This window comes from Stegodyphus dumicola, chromosome 12 (assembly GCF_044657685.1).
Source record: "Stegodyphus dumicola isolate Sdum_Otavi_A_Nest chromosome 12, ASM4465768v1".
NCBI classification, from domain to species: domain Eukaryota; kingdom Metazoa; phylum Arthropoda; class Arachnida; order Araneae; family Eresidae; genus Stegodyphus; species Stegodyphus dumicola.
The window spans coordinates 18,103,368-18,122,992 of record NC_140779.1 but is presented as its reverse complement, the minus strand read 5'-3'; the positions used below and the strand labels follow the sequence as shown (position 1 = coordinate 18,122,992).

The 19,625-nt window shown below is 34.2% G+C and overlaps 1 protein-coding gene across 1 annotated transcript in view; it reads right to left on the bottom strand.

Moving 5' to 3' along the window:
• The window catches only part of LOC118191834 (EF-hand domain-containing protein D2-like), a 102,506-nt gene that overhangs the window by 1,966 nt on the left and 80,915 nt on the right, over positions 1–19,625 (bottom strand). Inside the window, exons 2-3 of the mRNA XM_035362692.2 lie at positions 3,932–4,079; positions 1,001–1,135 (exon numbers count right to left, since the gene is read on the bottom strand). Coding sequence (XP_035218583.1) covers positions 1,001–1,135; positions 3,932–4,079 — 283 coding nt within the window. The remainder of the gene's footprint in view (positions 1–1,000; positions 1,136–3,931; positions 4,080–19,625) is intronic.

Genomic DNA, 19,625 nt, shown 5'->3' with positions numbered 1-19,625 from the left:
AACATTTGTAGATTCATGATCCATGTTTGCAATAAAATGGGTTTTCTATATGCATACATAAAATGATAAATACCTTTCAATAATAAAATTACTTCAGTCAAAATTATGCATCTTTGTTAGTTTATTTACATGGTTATATAAGAAAACTTACCATTAAATTTTATAATGCCGAATTTTTTTAATCTGACATTTTGTTTGTTTACATTTGAAATGGATACAGATGACAGGCATTCATCGATTACTATTTCCTTGTATATAAAATTTAGCATGTTTACTTCTAACCAAACAGCTACTACTTCTAAATCTAACAGATATTTATTTTGCTCATTAAAAAAAAAAAAAAAAATTTGAATGGAAATGGGGAAAAAGGAAATTGAAGCATAAAAATGAGTAGGTTAATATATACATGCTCATTAGCCAAGTTCATATTTTGTATAAAGCTACAATTACTTTCCAAGACCCGAATATATGCAGAATACTTTGTATCATAATTCAATGAGAAAATCTGCTTTTTTCTTATTTTATGCTTAGTTAACATTCCTCTCATACATTTGTCTTTAATTAATCTTAGCCAAAGGTTTATGATAAAATAATACAATTTGGTTTTCAAGTTTATGCTTCTTTAAGGAAATATTCTTTCGAACTTACAGGACTAAAAAAGTTGTGCAAATGCACCTGACAAAGATAATGCATTGTAATATCTTGTTATTTAATAAATAACTATATTGTTGAAGTGGCAATGCCATATTTGTATTATGTAACCATTGCTCAGCAATGTGAGAAATTGTTTTAAAATTCCGATTCTGAAGTTTTTACCAGCTAGTAGTAGTATGAAAGTTTTGCCACTAAAGAATTTCTTTAAATTATCTATCTTCGTGAACTAGAAATAAAATTTATGTTCTACTAAGAAGACTGCCTGTTTTTGTCAATTACTGCAAAAAATACATTACAGCATGTTTATAAATTAAATTTTACTGTATTAAAGTTACTTCAAACATACTTTGGCTTCAAAGAAATTTTTGGCACCTCCGACTCCAGCTTCTTCAACATTTATTTCAGTCAGATTAGCGAGTTGAGACAATCCACCATTCAAGTCCAGTTCTCCTGCTTTTGCTTTCCTGTAGATCAGCAGGAACTAAAAAAAAAATCGAGTCAAGTTGATAGAAAATGCGAATAATATCAAATAAAAGTATGTATTTTATGCCGTTATGGCTTCACTGATTAATTCCTTAGGATATCGATATTGTTTTGCCTTTATCAACAAATGCTTTTAAATATTCAGTTCTACTATAAACAGGATGAAACAGAAATAATTTTAAACTGGAGTTTAAATACCTATATAGAGTAGTTTTTCATTTCTTTTTCTTACTTTCAGCAACAAGAACCAGTGTAATATTCCTAAATTTGCAGGGTTAGCTTCAAAGATTTAAATATAGTTTTCTTCAGTTGCAGAAGTGCAAATAATGAAAGAGAAGCCAGTGATAAGGCAGTAGGAATTAGTGATGGGCAACTTCGGTACATTCTTGTACCCGGTATGAGAGTAACGGGTACAGACAAGTACCCGGTACAAAATACCCATTACTCAAGTAACCATTACTTTGAAAAGTACCGAAAACCGATTTCAAGTACCGAGTACCCAAGTAACGATTTGGAGTACTGAAGTAACGAAATACCGGAGTAACGGTTTGCTGTACCGTAGTACCCTAGTAACGGTTTGCTGTACCAGAGTATCCTAGTAACGGTTTGCTGTACCGGAGTACCCTAGTAATGGTTTGCTGTACCGGAGTACCCTAGTAACGATTTGGAGTACCAGAACGATTTGGAGTACCAGAGTACCCTAGTAACGATTTGGAGTACCGAAATACGCAGCTAACGATTTTGCGCACTGAAGGAACTCTTCCACGTCACCACGTGTTTGATTTTATCTGTACGGAGTAGATTTTGAATATCAGAAAACATGTCAACTATGGAAGTGTCTGAGGAGCAGACCATTCATGGACACAAGAAGCGCATATCACCATTTTGCAAATACAACCAGATACTACTGTCCTCGTACCAAAACCGAAGTGAGCTGAACCCTCATCGATCCTCCAGTAACGAATACCAAAATACCGAGAAGAGACGCATATTTTTGTTACAAAGTAACGAATACCGAAAAGCACCCGTTTCGGTACAGAAATAATGAATACCGAAAAGTACCCGTTTCGGTACAGAAGTAACGAATACCGAAGAGTACCCGTTTCGGTACAGAAGTAACAAATACCGAAAAGTAGCCGTTTCGGTACAGAGTAACGAATACCGAAAAGTACCGATTTCGGTACTGAAGTAACGGGTACTTGGATGTACCGATTTTTAGTACCCGTTACAAAATACCCGGTTCGGTAGTACTGACTCATCACTAGTAGGAATGAAAGGAAAGAAATCAAGTTACTGGTGCCATCTATTGATGAGAAATGAAAACGACTATTAAACAATTTCCTTAAAAGCTAAGAGTAAAGACAGACTGTAATTGGGATTGCGAACTAAAACTAAAAGATTTTTATGATAATGTGAAACGTCTCTTAGAAATTAATTCGCCAACTTTTTTTTTTTAATAATTCTGCTGCAGAGAAAGGGAAAATGATTTTTGTGACCAACAGTATTGGCAACGAGTTTCTTTTTTCCTATATATGCCTCATGTTCCTTAATACAAAATTATAAGGCTTTACATTGACCAATGACAAAACCACACTGACAAGTCAACTGAATAGCAAAACTTTTGAACTTGGGACACCCAATTTTCCATTCTCCGACATCTTGGTCACACTTAACATACCCAACTTTAGTATTACTGTTTACCATAACTTAGCCGCCAGTGGACCTTTATGTTATAGGAAAACAGACACATAAATCCCCTACTGCACAACACTGTTTGTCAGAAAATCACATTTTCATTTTTCTGCAGCCAAAATTACTCAAAATAACATCCTGCCTTGGCGAATTAGAGAATTTCTAAAGGTTATTCTGAAGCAGAAGACATGAAAAATGAGCAACGCCCTCGCCGGGATTCTAACCTGGAGCTCTCGAATACGAACAGAGCATGCTAACCGTTACACCACGAAGGCATGCAGAAAAGAGGGAGAAAATACCATATAAAATACAGTAAATAATTTGAGTATATATCTGCATATTTTATGTACCCAAGCCTCAATAATCAATGAATGTACCTATAGGGCAAGGAGACGTTTCATTACACAATGTAACTCTCATAAAGGACTTATCACAAACTAGTGTAACTATTCTTAATTTCACTCACCAGATTAGATGCCTGCAGATTATTACGTTCTTGTCAGAAGTATATATTTGATTGAAAATGATGTCATGAAGTTGCATTTAAACTCAAATGCTAATATTTATCAATTACAATTATCACTTTGCATATGTTCAACTGAACATGAATAGAAAATTGCCAAGATCAATTATCCTGGGAAGCGTAATCGCTTGATAGCCTGCTTCGCGAATTATTATTATTATTTTTAATCAAATGGGGGGGGGGGCACTTGCCTTTCTTTCAGCATTGACCGTGGAGGCACCTAGGCGGCCACCGTTACTCCCTATGTGGGTACAGGCAATTTACATCCATGCCTTCCCCACGATTCAAACCCGGGCCCTTCCGTATCGCAGTCACGACCCTAACCACTATACCATCTGGGCAGCTCGTGAATTATATTCTGAATGAATGAATGAATATGATAATTGGTTATTATTAAGTGTATTTGGAAATATGCTTGAGCACAATATGAAATATTGAAAGTTTCACTTTTAAATTTGGAATAGGAACAGAAATTAATCTTCAAATATCAATTCACCACTGGTAGCAATTTACATTGTTTTACAATACAGGCTCATTGACTTGAAAGTTTGTTTAAATATGTGAAAGAAAATGACTAACTTCTCTAAAGCTGATTTTTTTATCCAAGTCTTCATCAACTTCTTTGATCATTTCTTTGAGTGCCAGATGAGTCTGGGGAGCACCAAGGAGTTCCATCATTCTTTTAAGTTCTTCGATGTCTATGAAGTTGTCATGGCCTACATCGAATCTGAAGGACAAAGAAATCTTAATTAGTATTAAAAAATAATTTTAAAACTTTCTGCAATTTGAACAGCATTCCTAATATGAACACATAAAAAAAGGGACAAAATAAGTTCATTCTATAAGAATTTAAAAGGAAAAAGGATACCCCAAATCTTGAATAATTTTGATGTTTATAAGCACTGATCTATTTCCAAACAATAAGTGAGAAAATTACAGGAACATTCAATCATTCAAGTCCATAAATGCTTGGAATAGGATGAAAATACATGCTGACAAAAATGCTTGCAAATCAAAAGAAATGTTAAATAAAATGAAAATAGTTTATAGAAAGAAATAGGTCTAATAGGATCAACAACAACAAAAAAGGGCATATGGGACTTTTAATAGGATTCCATTAAATGGTAAACAACAAATTGGATATTAATAATTAAAATTAAAAACTTCATTAAGATCAGTTCACAGTGTATGGGAGAAAAATTTAAGATAGTGCAGATTTTATATGGTATGACATAAAATATAATTCGAGACCGAACGAGAGCATTAAAATAATTGAAAAAGCTGTTCAGTTGAGAATTATATTTGTACAAGTTCAAACAAGCAACAAAATGTTTAGTGCTGCCATCTAGCGGTTAAGAAAGAATTTAGTTCCTCTCCCAATAAGGAAGTTAAACTCAAACATATAAATTTAAAATTCATAAACATAATCTAAATTTAAAGAAAAAAGTAATTTCTCTTCACAAAAGAAATAACGAAAATTTAAGGTTTAAACGTTACAAACTATACTACGACAAATGTAATGCATGGGTCACAGTTTAAATATTAGGTAAAATATTGGAGTGTCAAACTGATATACGTAAATAAATCAGTTATATAGATACTCGAATGCACATCAGATAATGTTTAGTGCTGCCATGTAGCAAGAAAGAAAGAATTTAATTAGTTTTTCATTAATGTAGCAAACGTAGCACATACTATGAATACCTAAATATCAGAATGTTTCATAATTTATGGAATGAAAAATATTGCGAATGGTAAGAAGGATATACACAGATCACATATCTTGCATAATTCATTATTTTCAAAGAATCTAAAGACTTTTCAAATTCTTCTAATATTTCTTTTTATTTATTATTTTGGAATTTAACAAACTTGAATCAGTTCTATCAAAATGAACATCGACTACGCCAAAAATGTGACGTCTTTCCACTAACATAAAGGTTAGGATATTGCGAATGCATACGAATCACTATATTGCGGGCCATAAAATGTACGCGTTTTTATTCCAAATGTACAGAGCTACCTTAATTTTAATGAAACGTACACATTTAGTGTTTCAAACGCGCGACAAAATGTTTAGTGCTGCCATCTAGTGGTTAAGAAAGAATTTAATTCCTCTCCCAGTAAGAAAGTTAAATTCAACATATAAATTTTAAATTCATAAACACGTAAAAAAAAAAAAAAACCTCTTTACAAAAGGAATAACCAAAATTTCAAGTCTAAACTTTACAAACTATACTGCGACAAATATTACAAATTATGCTGTTACTCAAGTCCTGATCTGAATCTAAGTCAGATCAGATCGACGAATTTCATCGTGGCCAGGGTAGAATTTCACTGAGGAAAAGAATTGCGCTTGTGTTTGGGGTGAGAAGAGATGCGAAGCTTCGTTCTCCAACTTCTAACCTTTCGAGAAAATTATTTACTGGAAACTATTTCAAATTCTCTCACTCCCCAAAGACATAATTATAAACATCCATGCGTTTTTCTTTCATTCGAATCCGGGCCAAAATCTACGACAACCGTGTTTCCTTACTACCATGCTAACTAGGTGTGATTAATATTAACAGAAGTAAAATATACATAATCGAGATACTTTTCAAATGCAGTAGGTCAAGAGGGGCTATCTGCCTAAGGGGAAGGATGCCTTCGTGGAGGACTTTAAGGGGAAACTGGCTCGTATACACGTTACACATGGGGAAAACCACGAAAACACCCATGCAGACAGCTCGTTCGCGGGATTCGAACCTCGGACCGAACTACTAGTGTTCAGCGACTTTACCGCTCGGCCGCTGGTGGACGGTTGGTCAAGAGGAACCTACTTAGTTAGCTAAACTTTAACTCAAGCTTGCACAATCCGTTTATATGTAAATTGCTTTAATGTGTAATTTTTGTTTAAATATTTATATTAGAATAATCCAAGTAATATTTGTTAATGCCATCTGTTAGTCAATTAGGAGAGAAATTTTAATTAATATGTGCTAAAATCAAGGTGTGTATGATAAAGGTATATGTGCTAAAATCAAGATTGCCGAGTTTTCAAATGCATATTCTGCACTGAATTAAAATGCATTAAACATAAAAATAAATGTGAACTATAAATCCTAAAACTGTTAAAAATATTACACCTTGGCAATGTAGCCTTAAACGTAGATGCAAATAACTTTCCTCAATGTCTAGGAACAGGTTTGTCCAACATAAGGTTCGAGCCGTAGTCCTGTCCGGTGAAGGGTTTAATCCAGCACGCCAACCGCTGTTTGAAATTTTAGAAGTTCAATAATTTAAAAATAAAAGTTACAGATAAATGATGTCTTCAGAAGTAAGAAAAATTTGGGGAGTTTAATAGGAAACAATTATCGTGGATAGAAGTACTGCAACTATGCTGGAACCCCAAATTTCACAAATTCGGCAAACGGTCATTCAGATTTCTCCAGGCTACAGAAACGGTTCATTCTAAGTTTCAAGTAACAAACATTTTAATTTTAGTTCAATGTGTGAAATTTAACATGCCCTCAGGTCAAAATCAAATTCATTATTCCAAAAAAAGTACCTAAAATCTTTATAGTAAAAATAAGTGTTAATTATTCCAGCTAGTAAACCACTCTTATGAAGCGTTACCAAAATGATAACTTTAACTTTCATTAGGAATACGACTTTTGACTTTCATTAGGAATACGACTTTTGACTTTTGACTAAGTTTTCTCTTAGAAGTATTTTATGAAGTTGGTGCGTTTCATGTTAGAGATGCACTGACATTCTCTTGGCAAATATCAACACATATATCCAAATATGAACATTCCGGTGCAAAATTAATTTTGAACGCAGAGCTGCTTGGACAGTAGAGATTTTGGTAACTGAACAAACATAATGGGGCCACATTGTGTTTGAGAAGGAGAAAGTTCCGTGTTAATTTTTAAAAAAATTAAATTTATCAAGACATAGCATTCCATGAAACATGCCTGTGAAAACAGGTGATCGAGTACACTCTGGAAAAGGTAAAATTTCAAGGTAATCTGGAAGCCCAAATCATGATGCGGGCAACAAGATCGGTAACTCGGTATGTAAAGAAATAACCAAGAAAAATAAAACGCCATCAGGTGGGCTATTATGAAAAATGTTTAGGCATATTACATGTGTTGTATACCTTGGTTAAAAAGTTCATGATGGAAAAAACATACTTCATTCTAACTGGGGCTGATTATTTCAGGCAAAACGCACAAAGGCTGTTTTCCGAAAAGACCTCTGTGTTGCGCTTTGCAAAGGACATTAACTCTAATTCGGGCAACATTACCTTGCTACTTCGAGAGCGACCTTAACATGATACAGAGGCCTTCCTTAGTTGACTGTGCCGGCGGGGCGCCAACCCACCGAACAGCCCGCAGGGACTTCTCATGTTCATCGCCACAATCCATCACACTGAGGGCTGCGCGGGGAGCCGCCCTCCCCGGCACAGCGCTTAAATCTACATGAGAGGGTCCCCACAGCGAAGGTAACGGACACGACAGTACCAGTACGGTCCCTGCCAAGCCCGCACCTACCATAGGATGGACCTATGGTTCTAGTCCTGTGAAGTCTGATTATATATACCCAACAAATCGAAGCTGAGGCTTTGCAAAGGAAACTGTTCGCTTCGTATTTATTTTGCACATGGGAAAAAAAAATCCACAAAAGTGCAGGTAGCCTTTTTTCAAGGATCTGAACCCCGGTCGAGCCACCCAGTGTTCAGGCGCCCTTCTTAATGGTTTATTAAACACTATAAAAGTAAAAAACTCGCCTAGCATATCGCACAGTAAAAAATACCGTTCAAATAACACTATTAAAGAAGGGACGCAAGATACAATTGTGCAGAAAAGGTCAAGTTTGAGGGAAATAAACTCCTCTCACACGTAGCCACTCAGGGACCAATAACGGAACATTCTGTTTGAGATTAGTGTTAACTTGAAATTTAACACAAAATTCTGTAAGACTGGAAAACATAAAAGAATGCTCGAAAGGTATTTGAATTTACATCAATTACAGGTTATTAAACAGGTTATTAAAATTAATCCAAACGTGATCGTGGAGGTCATTATTAATCTACAGGTTAACAGTTACTGCAGTGGGTCGAAGTAGCAAAAAGTGAATTATTATAATAAAATACCACGGCTACAATAGTGTAGAATTGGGTGCCATTTTCGATTGGCGACAAATTTTGTTCAGTTTTGGTGATGGAATCCCGTTTCTGGTTACCATGATAGTTTTAACTTGGTTTTAGCTTCCTGACTTTTTTAAGTGAAAATAAATCGATCTGTACATGGACAAAGCAGTGCGGAGTTCGTGCAATTCTCTGATGTTTTTTTAAGCGAAAATAGATCGATGTGTGCATGGACACCGAGTTTGTGCAATTCTTTGACTTCTTATGTTGGCTTTTGGTTTTGTGCAACGACCATTTTGAAATTGTGCCTTCCTGGCGCTGATCTTGATGGGAAAAAAAAAAAAAAAAAAAAAAAAAAAAAGAGACACCCAATTGTAAACTTTTACCAATACCATAAAAATGAGCACCATTACTGAATGACCATCAAGGCCATTTGTCACAGTTTTTTGGAGTGCGCATGGTAAATTATCAAGAAAAACTTTATTGCTTTACGTTAAGCACTTATGGAATGACTGGATTTAGAGAATAAAGATTTATATACTTTGTTACATAATAACAGTCCAAGAACTAGCCATTTACAAAGTCACGAGGAATATAATAGTTTTACATTTCACTTGCCAAGACATATAGCTCATAACGGTTCGATAGCGTAACGGTTCAGAAATTTTTGAAACACTCTGCTAGTCTTTTTAAATGCCCACAAAAAAGACAGAAAATATGTATTTTTAATGAAGCAGTTTTAAAACATTGAAAAATCTAACAAATTAAGAAAATACAGCTTTCGTTTACAGTCAAAGGCAAGAGATAGTTTACAGACTTGGAATCTATTGGGTAGCTCTGCGATGTTTTTTCCCCCCTAGAGACTACTAAATTTCATTATTACAGGATTTTTAGTTTAATACTCTCAAGTAGATTAATTTCTTTATTATTTTTACTTTTACATAATCATAAATTCATAATTAGTGTCATCAAGGCCCATCTGTTCTATATCAATTATCATATGAAAAAGATTCGAAGTTCTGTCTAGAAAAAAGTGAACAATTCCTTGCTACGAAAAGAATTAAGTAGTTTCTTCTTTTTCCTTCCAGAACCCCATCCCCAAAAGCCGATTTCTCGATGTTTAGCAGTCTTACTGATGGGCACGAAAGTGTAATCAAATTCTAGAACAGACGATCTTAGAATTGACAAAACTTTATTAAACTAAAAAATTGGAAAATATTTTTATGGACTCGTTAAATTATATGCCTGGTCGGAAAGATCAACATCTTGTAAATACGTGATATTTAAATTTGCTACCGTCAAAATCATTTTGGCCGGAAGCTTATTAACATTTTAAGCTATGAATTTTATAGTCTATAAATTATATTATGCGCTGTCACAGTATACTATTCAGTTTCTGTTGATGTTTCAAGAACAGTTTTATACCCCAACTTTAAACAGTTTTTAAAATGAAATATTTAGTATTTACCATCCTTTAATATTGATTACACGCCGGAAAATGTTTTCGGCATGTAATCAATATTAAAGGACTTAAAGTAATAGTTATAAAAGTAAGGAATTTAACCAAATAGTGACCGAAACTAGAGTTTACTGAGAGGTATTCCGATAGTGAGCTCGCGGGAACTTCCAGGGAAAACTTTAACGCCCAGATGTGGTAATACAGCTTCTCCGCAAAGCGGGCTAGGGTTGCCAGAAGTTGGCAGGGCTGCCAGATTTGACAACCAAATTGGCGATATGTCATAGACGGAGCGAGAACATTATAGAACACATTCTTAGCGGTTTTCTGGGGAATATTCTCGAAAGTAGCTTTAAAGATTATATATATATACCCTACGTTACCTGGTAGAAAGCAGCGCCTTGAGTTTCTTAAAAGCGATCGACCGAGTCGGGAGCTGCACTTTAGTGCTTTGCCGTGAAGCTTTCTTCACCGTTATAGTCTGAAGGCCGTGTTGCCGATTGTTTCAGCGTGTTTATCATAGTTTTTCGACGACTATAAACGTGCCTTTGAAACTGTCCTGTGTAATACTGGCGAATAAATTATGTTTTGATTCTTCACAAGTGTTATCATCAATTACTCCAAATCCGCGAACCCGCAGAAAGCAACAAGTATCTTTCCATAGTACCGATGCAATAACAGGTCCATTTGGGGAAATCTTTCAGCTACTTAGAAAACCAACAGGAATTAAAATTTATACCCCTTATTAAGAATCCAGCATAGAAATAATTAACTTTTCCCAACAGTTATTTAATAAGAATTGAATTTTTATTCTTAATAAGTTAAGGAAACTTAAACGCTCGAAATTTTAGCTGAATGGGAATGCATCCAATCTGACAAAATTCTTTCACTATAATGCTTGTTGATAGCTTATTATCTTCAGTAATATGTCAATTGAAGTTATGTTTTCTGAATTGATATTACATGCTATTAACCGCTGAGGCTCAAGAGAGATCAACCGGAGAAACTAAAAGAAGGTGGCTTTTGAAAACTTTTTAGAACAAAACTAAAAATACGTGACTAAACTAAAATTCAAAACTAAAAATAATTGGCTTTCAAAAATTGGTAATATCATTTACCAAGAATGAACTTATATTTAGCATAATCATGATCAAAACAATGTATTGAATTCAGTCGCTTTTAAGGAATCGCATTCGATCAAGGAACTTTTAAGGAACTATCCAAAATCTGCTAATTTACTTTTCTTCGTGATAACGTTAGAACACAATTTTCAAAGTTATGGCATAAAAGTTTACTGTGCTTACGCGGGAAGTGTGAAAATATCCGATATACATTTCTCATTTACAGCGAACTAATTAATGGTTCATTTTTGCCGTTATATCATATGTCGTAAAATTTATGACGAGAAAACATTCCAGCTGTAATCAATGTTTTTTTTATTTGAAGGTCTTATTTTAAAAACTATATTTCATTTTTAACCAAAAAATATACGCGGGGGGGAAAGCAATAAAATCACATTTTTCCCACTACAGAACATCACAGTGTACATTGCGCAAACGAAAAAAGAAAAAAAAGAAGGCAGTTCTGTATCTTCCGTTATACTGGACCGCTTGAGATATACATTAGATTTATATATAGCGTTGTACTAATATAGGTATTTTGACACAAAATCCGACCTTTTTCTGAATTTGAAATTTGGCATATTTGTTATAAGCGATAATAACGCCAAATACGGTTTACGCAATTTGTTAAAATTATTTGAAAGTATGAACGATGACTTTTCCCCCCACCGATGTACAGTGAAAAAAAGGAAAATAGGTTGTTATAAATTAAGAAGTTTGCGAGTGAATTATTCTTGGTGCAAACTGAAAAAAATACGCCAAGATAAATTTTTAAATTTCTCACTAAATTTTACAATATTTAATATTTAGTCATAATTTGAGTCGTAGAATCGAAATATGGAAAAAAATTGGCATGTCATTTCAGAAAAAGTCAAAGTTTGTGTCAAAATGCTTACATTAGAACAATGCTAAATAATTGATATTAGGATTTTTAATTTAATTTAATTTAATTAATATTAATATTTACAAAAAATTTTTGACTATAACAAAGATAGCAGCTTGACACTCAACTTTACCTACATAAGCGCCATCTATATAATTTGAAGAACACACTTACTTCTCTTTCACAACACTTTTGCAGACCCCAACACTTATATAGTAGGTAAGTTGGAATTAAAACTTACTATTTACTTGCTTTAAGCATTTTTTTTTTTTTTAATTTTTTATGTAGTATCTAAGTATTTTCTAAATATGAAATTATTTTTAAATATATATTTATTTTAAAAATTGTGAATTAGTTCTTTGTTTCTTTTTGTTTTTTTATTTCTTATTGGTTTATATGGATTATGTATAGTTCTTTTATAGTTTCTTTTTATTGATATGCATATTCGTGTAGGGGAAGTTTCTGTAGACAAGGATTTCTAAAATACATTAGTTTCTAGATTTTTTTTTATTTTATAAAAGATTAATTTTTAAAAAATTTAATTTTTTAAGAAAAAGTTTAATTTTTGACTTTACTTGCTTGTTTCTCAAAAGACTTAATTAGAATTTTCCTTTTTGAACTTTAATTCTTTAATGTTAATACTTCAATGATAATTTCTAAGAGTACCACTTTATTGGAATTACTTTTGGTTTTGACTTTTACCCTTGCCTCCATGAATGACGAAACACGAATTGAATGATTGGAGAGTTAGGTTTGGAGGCAACTTCCCCTTGATAAGTCTGTCTCCTGCCTACTCTACGATCATTCACATATGCATTTAAAAAAAATTGTTTAATTTAATTTTAATTTTAATAAATTAAAATTATATAATAAATAATATATAATAAAATAAATTTTAAAAAATTTAATAAAATAAAAATCCAGTGCCTAATTTAATAATTAGTAGATTTATTTTCATGGATAGATTTTACACTTGATTTACTTATGCTTCTAAATTTAAATGATATTGCAGATTAGTTCGAGAATTAAATCTTTTACATGTTTGCATATTTTAAAATTATTTTGGCTTTTTTCATTTTTTTTAGAATTTAAATTTGCTTTTCTACTTTTATACGTATTTATTTAGAATTTAAATTTGTTTAAATATAAATCTAATATATATTCTAAGACATGAAAAACGCAATTTGAATTTCGTCAATCAGTCCAGTAGAATGGGAGATGTAGAACTGTCTTTTTTTTGGGGGGGGGGTACACGCGGTACATTACGGTTTACATTATGATTTTTTAAAATTTATTATTTTTTAATTTTCTAGAAACAAAAAAACCTCAATTTCATGTCTGAATTGGTTCATTGAAAAATAACTGAACACAATATGCCCTCAAGTACTTTACTATTCAAAAGGAATAACAACATGAACAATTTTTCTAAGGCAGATCTTTCTTTCTTTTCGTCATTAACCGAACAGCTGGCCCACTGGTGTAGGTGCTTTTCAGCGTGTTGGATCCTTCAAATTAACCCTTTCACCAACTTTACGCCTTGCAAAATTAATACAAAAAATGTTATACACCGAGACCAATAGATCCTTACGCCACTTCAAAATTGATAGAGAGAAGGTTACATACTAGAAAAAACATACCACATCCAGCGGTTTCATTTGCCGCAATCCGAACCTACGTATGTTTCGTGGCTTTAGCCGTTGAAATTTAACACGTTGAGCGCGGCGCCGAATTTGCTGTCCTTTCCGTTCAGCCGTTAGCGAGCTAAGCCGTATTTTTGTTTAGAATGTTTCAATACATTTCATTAAAACTAAATTTGATCACATTTCATTGAGACTATTTTTATTTTTTAACTTTAATACTGTCGGTTCCGCGGACCGACGCCAAAGAAACGAAAATTCCAGTGCCAGTCCCCAGGGGCCGGCGTGTTAAGGGAACTGTTTCTAATAATGCCTCTTTAAAATTCGATGCTAAGATACATAATATAGAGATGCAATTTTCTAGCATTCGTATCGTAGTGTCTTTTAAAGATTTTCTTGCTAGTCTAAACTTCCTTTCCTTTTCATATTTGCACACATTCTAAGAATTAATTTTGCTACTGCTTTTTAATTAGCAATTAACAAACATTTTATAAGCTTATAAATTGGTTTCGCTAAAACTGGCTCTGTATATGCTTATTTGAGTGCCTTAAGTCGGTACAGTAAGCCTTAAGTAAGGCCGTCGCAGTAAAGTCAAAGAATACCTAAGTAATCTTCTTAGAGATTCTTTGGTAAAGCCTTAAGTCGCCCTTTCTGCGACGACAGTAGACCGTTGATCTGTGGGAACGGGTTCTCTGGAGCAACGACTCAAGGTTCACACTCTCCCGTTCGGATGGCAGGGTCTGGCGTCTGCCTGGAGAACTCCTCCTGCCAGAACGCATTGTGACCACAGTGAAATTTGCGGAGGTGGAATTATGATCTGTAGGAGTTTCTCCTGGTATAAAGACTGAACCCTTGGTCCAAATCTATGCTAAAAATGAAGCATGGACGTAAAGTATCTTCAGTGCTTCAGCATTTGGATGTATTAAAGTGAGAAGTCGCTGCACATAAATGTGTTGCTGGATGGCGGAAGAAATATTAATGGCGTTTCAGAAATTGTGGAAAATTTAGTTCTGGCTCAGATTCAAAATTCAATCAAGGATTTTTGAGGAAAGTGTGCAAATTAATATGAATATAATTTTTTAAAAATTCATGCATCTGAATTAAATTTTCGCGACCCTTAACATTTCACTTCGCGACCCATAATTTTAAGAAACGCTGTGCTAACTAAACCTGCTTTTCCCCCGAATTACTCATAGCAGCGATTCCCAACTGGTGGTACGCAAGAGAAACATAGGTGGCACGGAAAGAAAGTATTTTTAACTATTAAACTCAAAAATTAAATACTCCAACATCCTGTTTTAAGTTTTTTCTCCAACACTCGTAAAATTATGCGATCTGAGCTTTGTTGAAGGTCAACAGTCTCTCATAGACTTAAATAATCCACTTTTATTTTCACAAATATTCTTTTAGCCATAAACATAACAAAATTTGTTATAAATTATGTTTCTAAAAGGAGTAATGGTTAATAGGAAATAAAAATAAGTTCCTATAAAAAGATAATAGAATCTCATTAATTCTTTTAGAGTTGATAGATTTATTAGCGTATCTACAATTTATACCGCCACCGTTTCGGGGCTCATATTTTTAATTAGACTAATTTTTTACATCGATTTGGTATCTCTAACAGCAGGTATTTTGCCTTCTTGTTGCTTTGTATTCCTTATTTTTCTACGCGATTTGAGAACATCGAAGTTTGTTTTTAAAGAATTCTTATTATATTGTGCATTTAAATTTTTGTGAAAAAATAATGAAACAAAACTAGATTTTTCAAAATGGAAAAATGGTTAGGATTGACTAAGCGCAGAAGTGATTCACAAACGATGGATCCAAGGCAATCTACTTTTTTGAAGAAAAAAATAAATAAAGGCATTTTAAATGAAGTTATTAAATTTTTATTGCCTTTTGCACAACCTATTTGCATGAACAAGGATTTTCTTCCATGTTATATTTGAAAAATAAATACAGAACAAAATTAAAAGTGGATCCTAATTTACGGTTACAAGGTTAAAATCTATTGAGAAATTACAAAATAATCATTGTAAAAAACAGTGGTGGTATTAAAGTTTTTTTTTTTTGGTTGTTTTGTTTTGTTTTGTTTTGTTTAGATGGTAGGCCTTAGTCAAAAGGTTAAGAACCGCTGACCTATAGGATTCAAACAGTATAAAAAACGTTCAGACAGCATGCAAGAATTTATAACAAGTCGAACCAACGTCAATGAGGAAATATCTTACTAGAGAATGGGAAAAGAAAAATTTGGGCATTCGGGAAAAAAAAAAAAAACTGAAATGTTTCAGATTTTAAATTACGTCCAAAGGGGCGTTTTTTAACATTTTGTGTGTTACCTTTCTTTATTAAATATCATGTTCCTCGCACTTAAACCATAAGATCCAGTGCAACAGCAATATTGCAAAATAGTTTTAAAACGAGCATATCTTTAGAATTTCCGATACAAAGACTCACGCGCTGGAGATAAAAATGTTTTTTTCTGCACAACGTTGCCATTGCTCGCTTTGAAATCCTTGAGTTTGTTAATCAAAAATTCGTCAAAGTTTTAAAAAATAGGAAATCGATCATAAAACAAATTTCAAATTTGGTCTTCCACATGCTCATATTCGTTGGAGGATTACGTTATTCAAAATTCGATGACTCTATGTACCGTTGTTTTATCACAATACGAGAAATATGCATACATTTATGCAGATTTTTCATTATTTAATTTCTTCAAATATAATGCAGGACTCTAACATTTTGTGGCAACAGTTTGAAAAGTGAACCGACATTTATGAGTCCGACGCAAAATGCCAAAACGAAACTAATAGTCCTTCGGGATTCAAATCCCTTTGGACTAATAAATAAATAAATAAAAATAAATAAATAAATAAATAAAAATAAAAAATAAAATAAAAAAATAAATAAATATTTTCAATCGTTTTATTTAATGTTTGCCACTTGATACTTCCATGTCTGCAGTTACTGTCAATTAACTTTAAGCTTTAGAAGTGATGAACACGCAACATTCGAGGACACAGTAGACGGAGGAAAAAAACTGAAGCTTACTTTCTTGCTTGCATTTTTTTTTTTTTTTTTTAAGAAACTTCCTTTTCGAATGAAGGCGTGGAAACAGACCCATAAAGTCAACGGGCGAAACGAAACGGAGAGGAAAATGCTCGAATCGGTTTCAGTTCCGCCACACGACGATGGTTATCAAACTCAATCGAGCATGAAGTGTTGACAAACGACTAATAACTAGTTCGAGACAAAACAAACACTGTTTTTGGTTTTAGAACATCAATAAACGTCATTCAGTCTTGGATATCACTAACTGCATATTTTACAGATTCCGAAACGAGTTTCAAAGTCTTTTTCCTTCCTCGTCAAAGTAAAATACGGCATTGCAGTCGTACAATATAAAAAGAATAGTATTTAAAGTTAGGGCGACGTTTTGCTTTAAATATGAAGTGTAAAATTTAAATTAATAACATACTAACCAATAGTATCCTTACGGATTATTCAACTATGATTTAAATTTTCACGAGTTCAAGTATTTTCTTTCTAAAAATTTTTCAAATTCGGAAAATTAATCGGCCATTTTAAGAGCGAGCACAAATTCGAGCTGTACATTTCCTCCGTAGTTCATCGCGATGGAATGAAGCTTTAAAAATAACTCAAAAGTTCAACTAGCGTCAGAGACAAAGGAGAAGGGTGGAAAAAAGTTTCAGATTTTATATTACGACCAAAGGGGCTTTTTTTAGAGTTTTGTGCGTTACCTTTATTTATTAAATAACATGTTCTTCGCACTTGAATCACATAAAATTCAATTCAACAGAAAATATCGCAAAATATTTAAAAGAGCATATCCATAGAATTTCCGCTACACAGTCTCTCGCGTTAGAGATAATTCCTTTTCTTTCTTTTCCGTACATTGTTCCCAATGCTCGCTTTGAAATCTTTGAGTTTATTAATCAAAAACTCATAAATGTGCTTTACAAATATTAAATACATAATAAAACAAATTCCACCTTCGAAGCTTCCAGATGTCCATAGTCGGGTGGAGAAGTACGTTATTCAAAATTTGATGGCTCGAGGTACCGTTGTTTTATCGCAATGCGAGATACATGCATACATTTATGCAGATTCTTCATTATTTAATTTTCTTGAATATAATACAAGGCGGTTATATTTGGTGGCCACAATTTAAAAAGCGATTCAGACTTTAAAGTTTTCGAAGCGAAATGCCAAAACGAAATTAATATCCCTCCTGGGCTAACGTGCAACTGGTCCCAGAGGTTCTCGATAGGGTTCAGGTCTGGACTCTGGACAGGCCAGTCCATTCGATGAACTCCATTGGCACCATACCAAGCCTTGGTTAACGTCGAAACATGACACCTGGCATTGTCGTCCTGAAAGTAACAGGGGTCCAACCCGTAAAACTTCCACAACGTAGGAAGCACATTGTCATCCAAAATAGTGCAGTAGGCATCGGAGTTGAGCTTACCATGAATGGGGACCAAGGGCCCCAACCCATACCAGCAGAAACACCCCCCAATCATAATTCCACCTCCGCCGAACTTGACTGTTGGCACAATGCATTCTGGCAGGAGACGTTCTCCAGGTAGACGCCAGACCTTGCCATCCGAACGGTAAAGGGTGAACCTTCATTAGTCACTCCAAAGAACCCGTTTCCACTGATCTACGGTCCAATTTCGATGTGCTTTGCACCACATTAACCGAGCAGTGCGGTTGGACTTTGTTATCAAAGGCTTATGGGCAGCAGCGCGACCATGAAAACCAAGCAGATGTGCTTCCTTACGGATGGTATTCATTGAAACAATACTCCAGGATGCCTGTTGAAACTCCTCGCGGATGAGGGCCATCGGTTGGGTGCGGTTCTTCCGAATTTCTCTGGACAGCACTCGTGGGTCTCTATCTCCCACTTTCGTTGGTCTGCCGAATCGGGGCACATTCCGACAATCACCGCTCACCTTCCACTTCTTAATCACATAGGCCACTGTCGATATTGTGTACTTCAGATCGCTAGATATGTCCCTTAAGAATCGGCCACATTTGTGATACCCGATAATTATACCTTCCTCGAAATCAGAGAGCTCCGAACTGCGAGGAATCTTGAATGCGACTAAAGCCGATGCTGTTTCCTACACGATATATACCTATATACCAGCTGAGTCCGTGACGTACCTTAGGACCGCAGATATCGTCATTTGCATAGGTGCCCAAATACTTATTGGTAGTCAGTGTATAATGCAGATACAAGCAGAATAATTTTTTAAATGACCTCTTAATAAGGATATCTGGATTCACTTTGTCTGCCTTCCTTCTCTCAGTTATCGTTGAAATTAGCCATGCTTGATGATACACCGAGAGCAATACGACAAAATAAATCAACGATTAAATGCTTAAACTGATAAAGTTAATTACAATTTTGGATCCACCAAAAATGAGGTTTCTTCTGTTCTTCTGTTAACCTTTAACCAGTATGAAAAATAAATTTATGCTTAAGCAGTATGGTCGTCACTACGGCTCCATAAATACGTTTTTGCAAATATTGTTCAAATATATAATTAGCCACAGAGTGGTTTAGTTTAATACGGCAAAGCACACTAGGGCTACTTCCCTAAAGGGAGGGATGCTTTCATGAAGGATTTTCGAAGACAAATTGGATCGTATACACTCCTCACATTCAGAAAACCACGAAAACACCCATGCAACCAGCCCGTTCGCCTGGATTTGAAACCAGGTCGGAACAGCCAGTGTTCAGCGATTTTACCGCACGGCCGCTGGGGGACCCAATTAGCCCCAGAAATGATCATTAATTTGATTTTAAGACAATGTTTTCAGTTATTTTCACTGGACATAAAATGACCGAGACACTTATTTCTTCTAGTGAGTAAAAATTATTTAAAACGCGATGCTTGGGGTCTTCAGAATTCATATTTACAACTAAAAATTAGCTCTACAAAATGCTACTATGGTGAACAATTAAACAAAAAGCGAATAGGTTTCATGTATAGAGACATTGGGTTG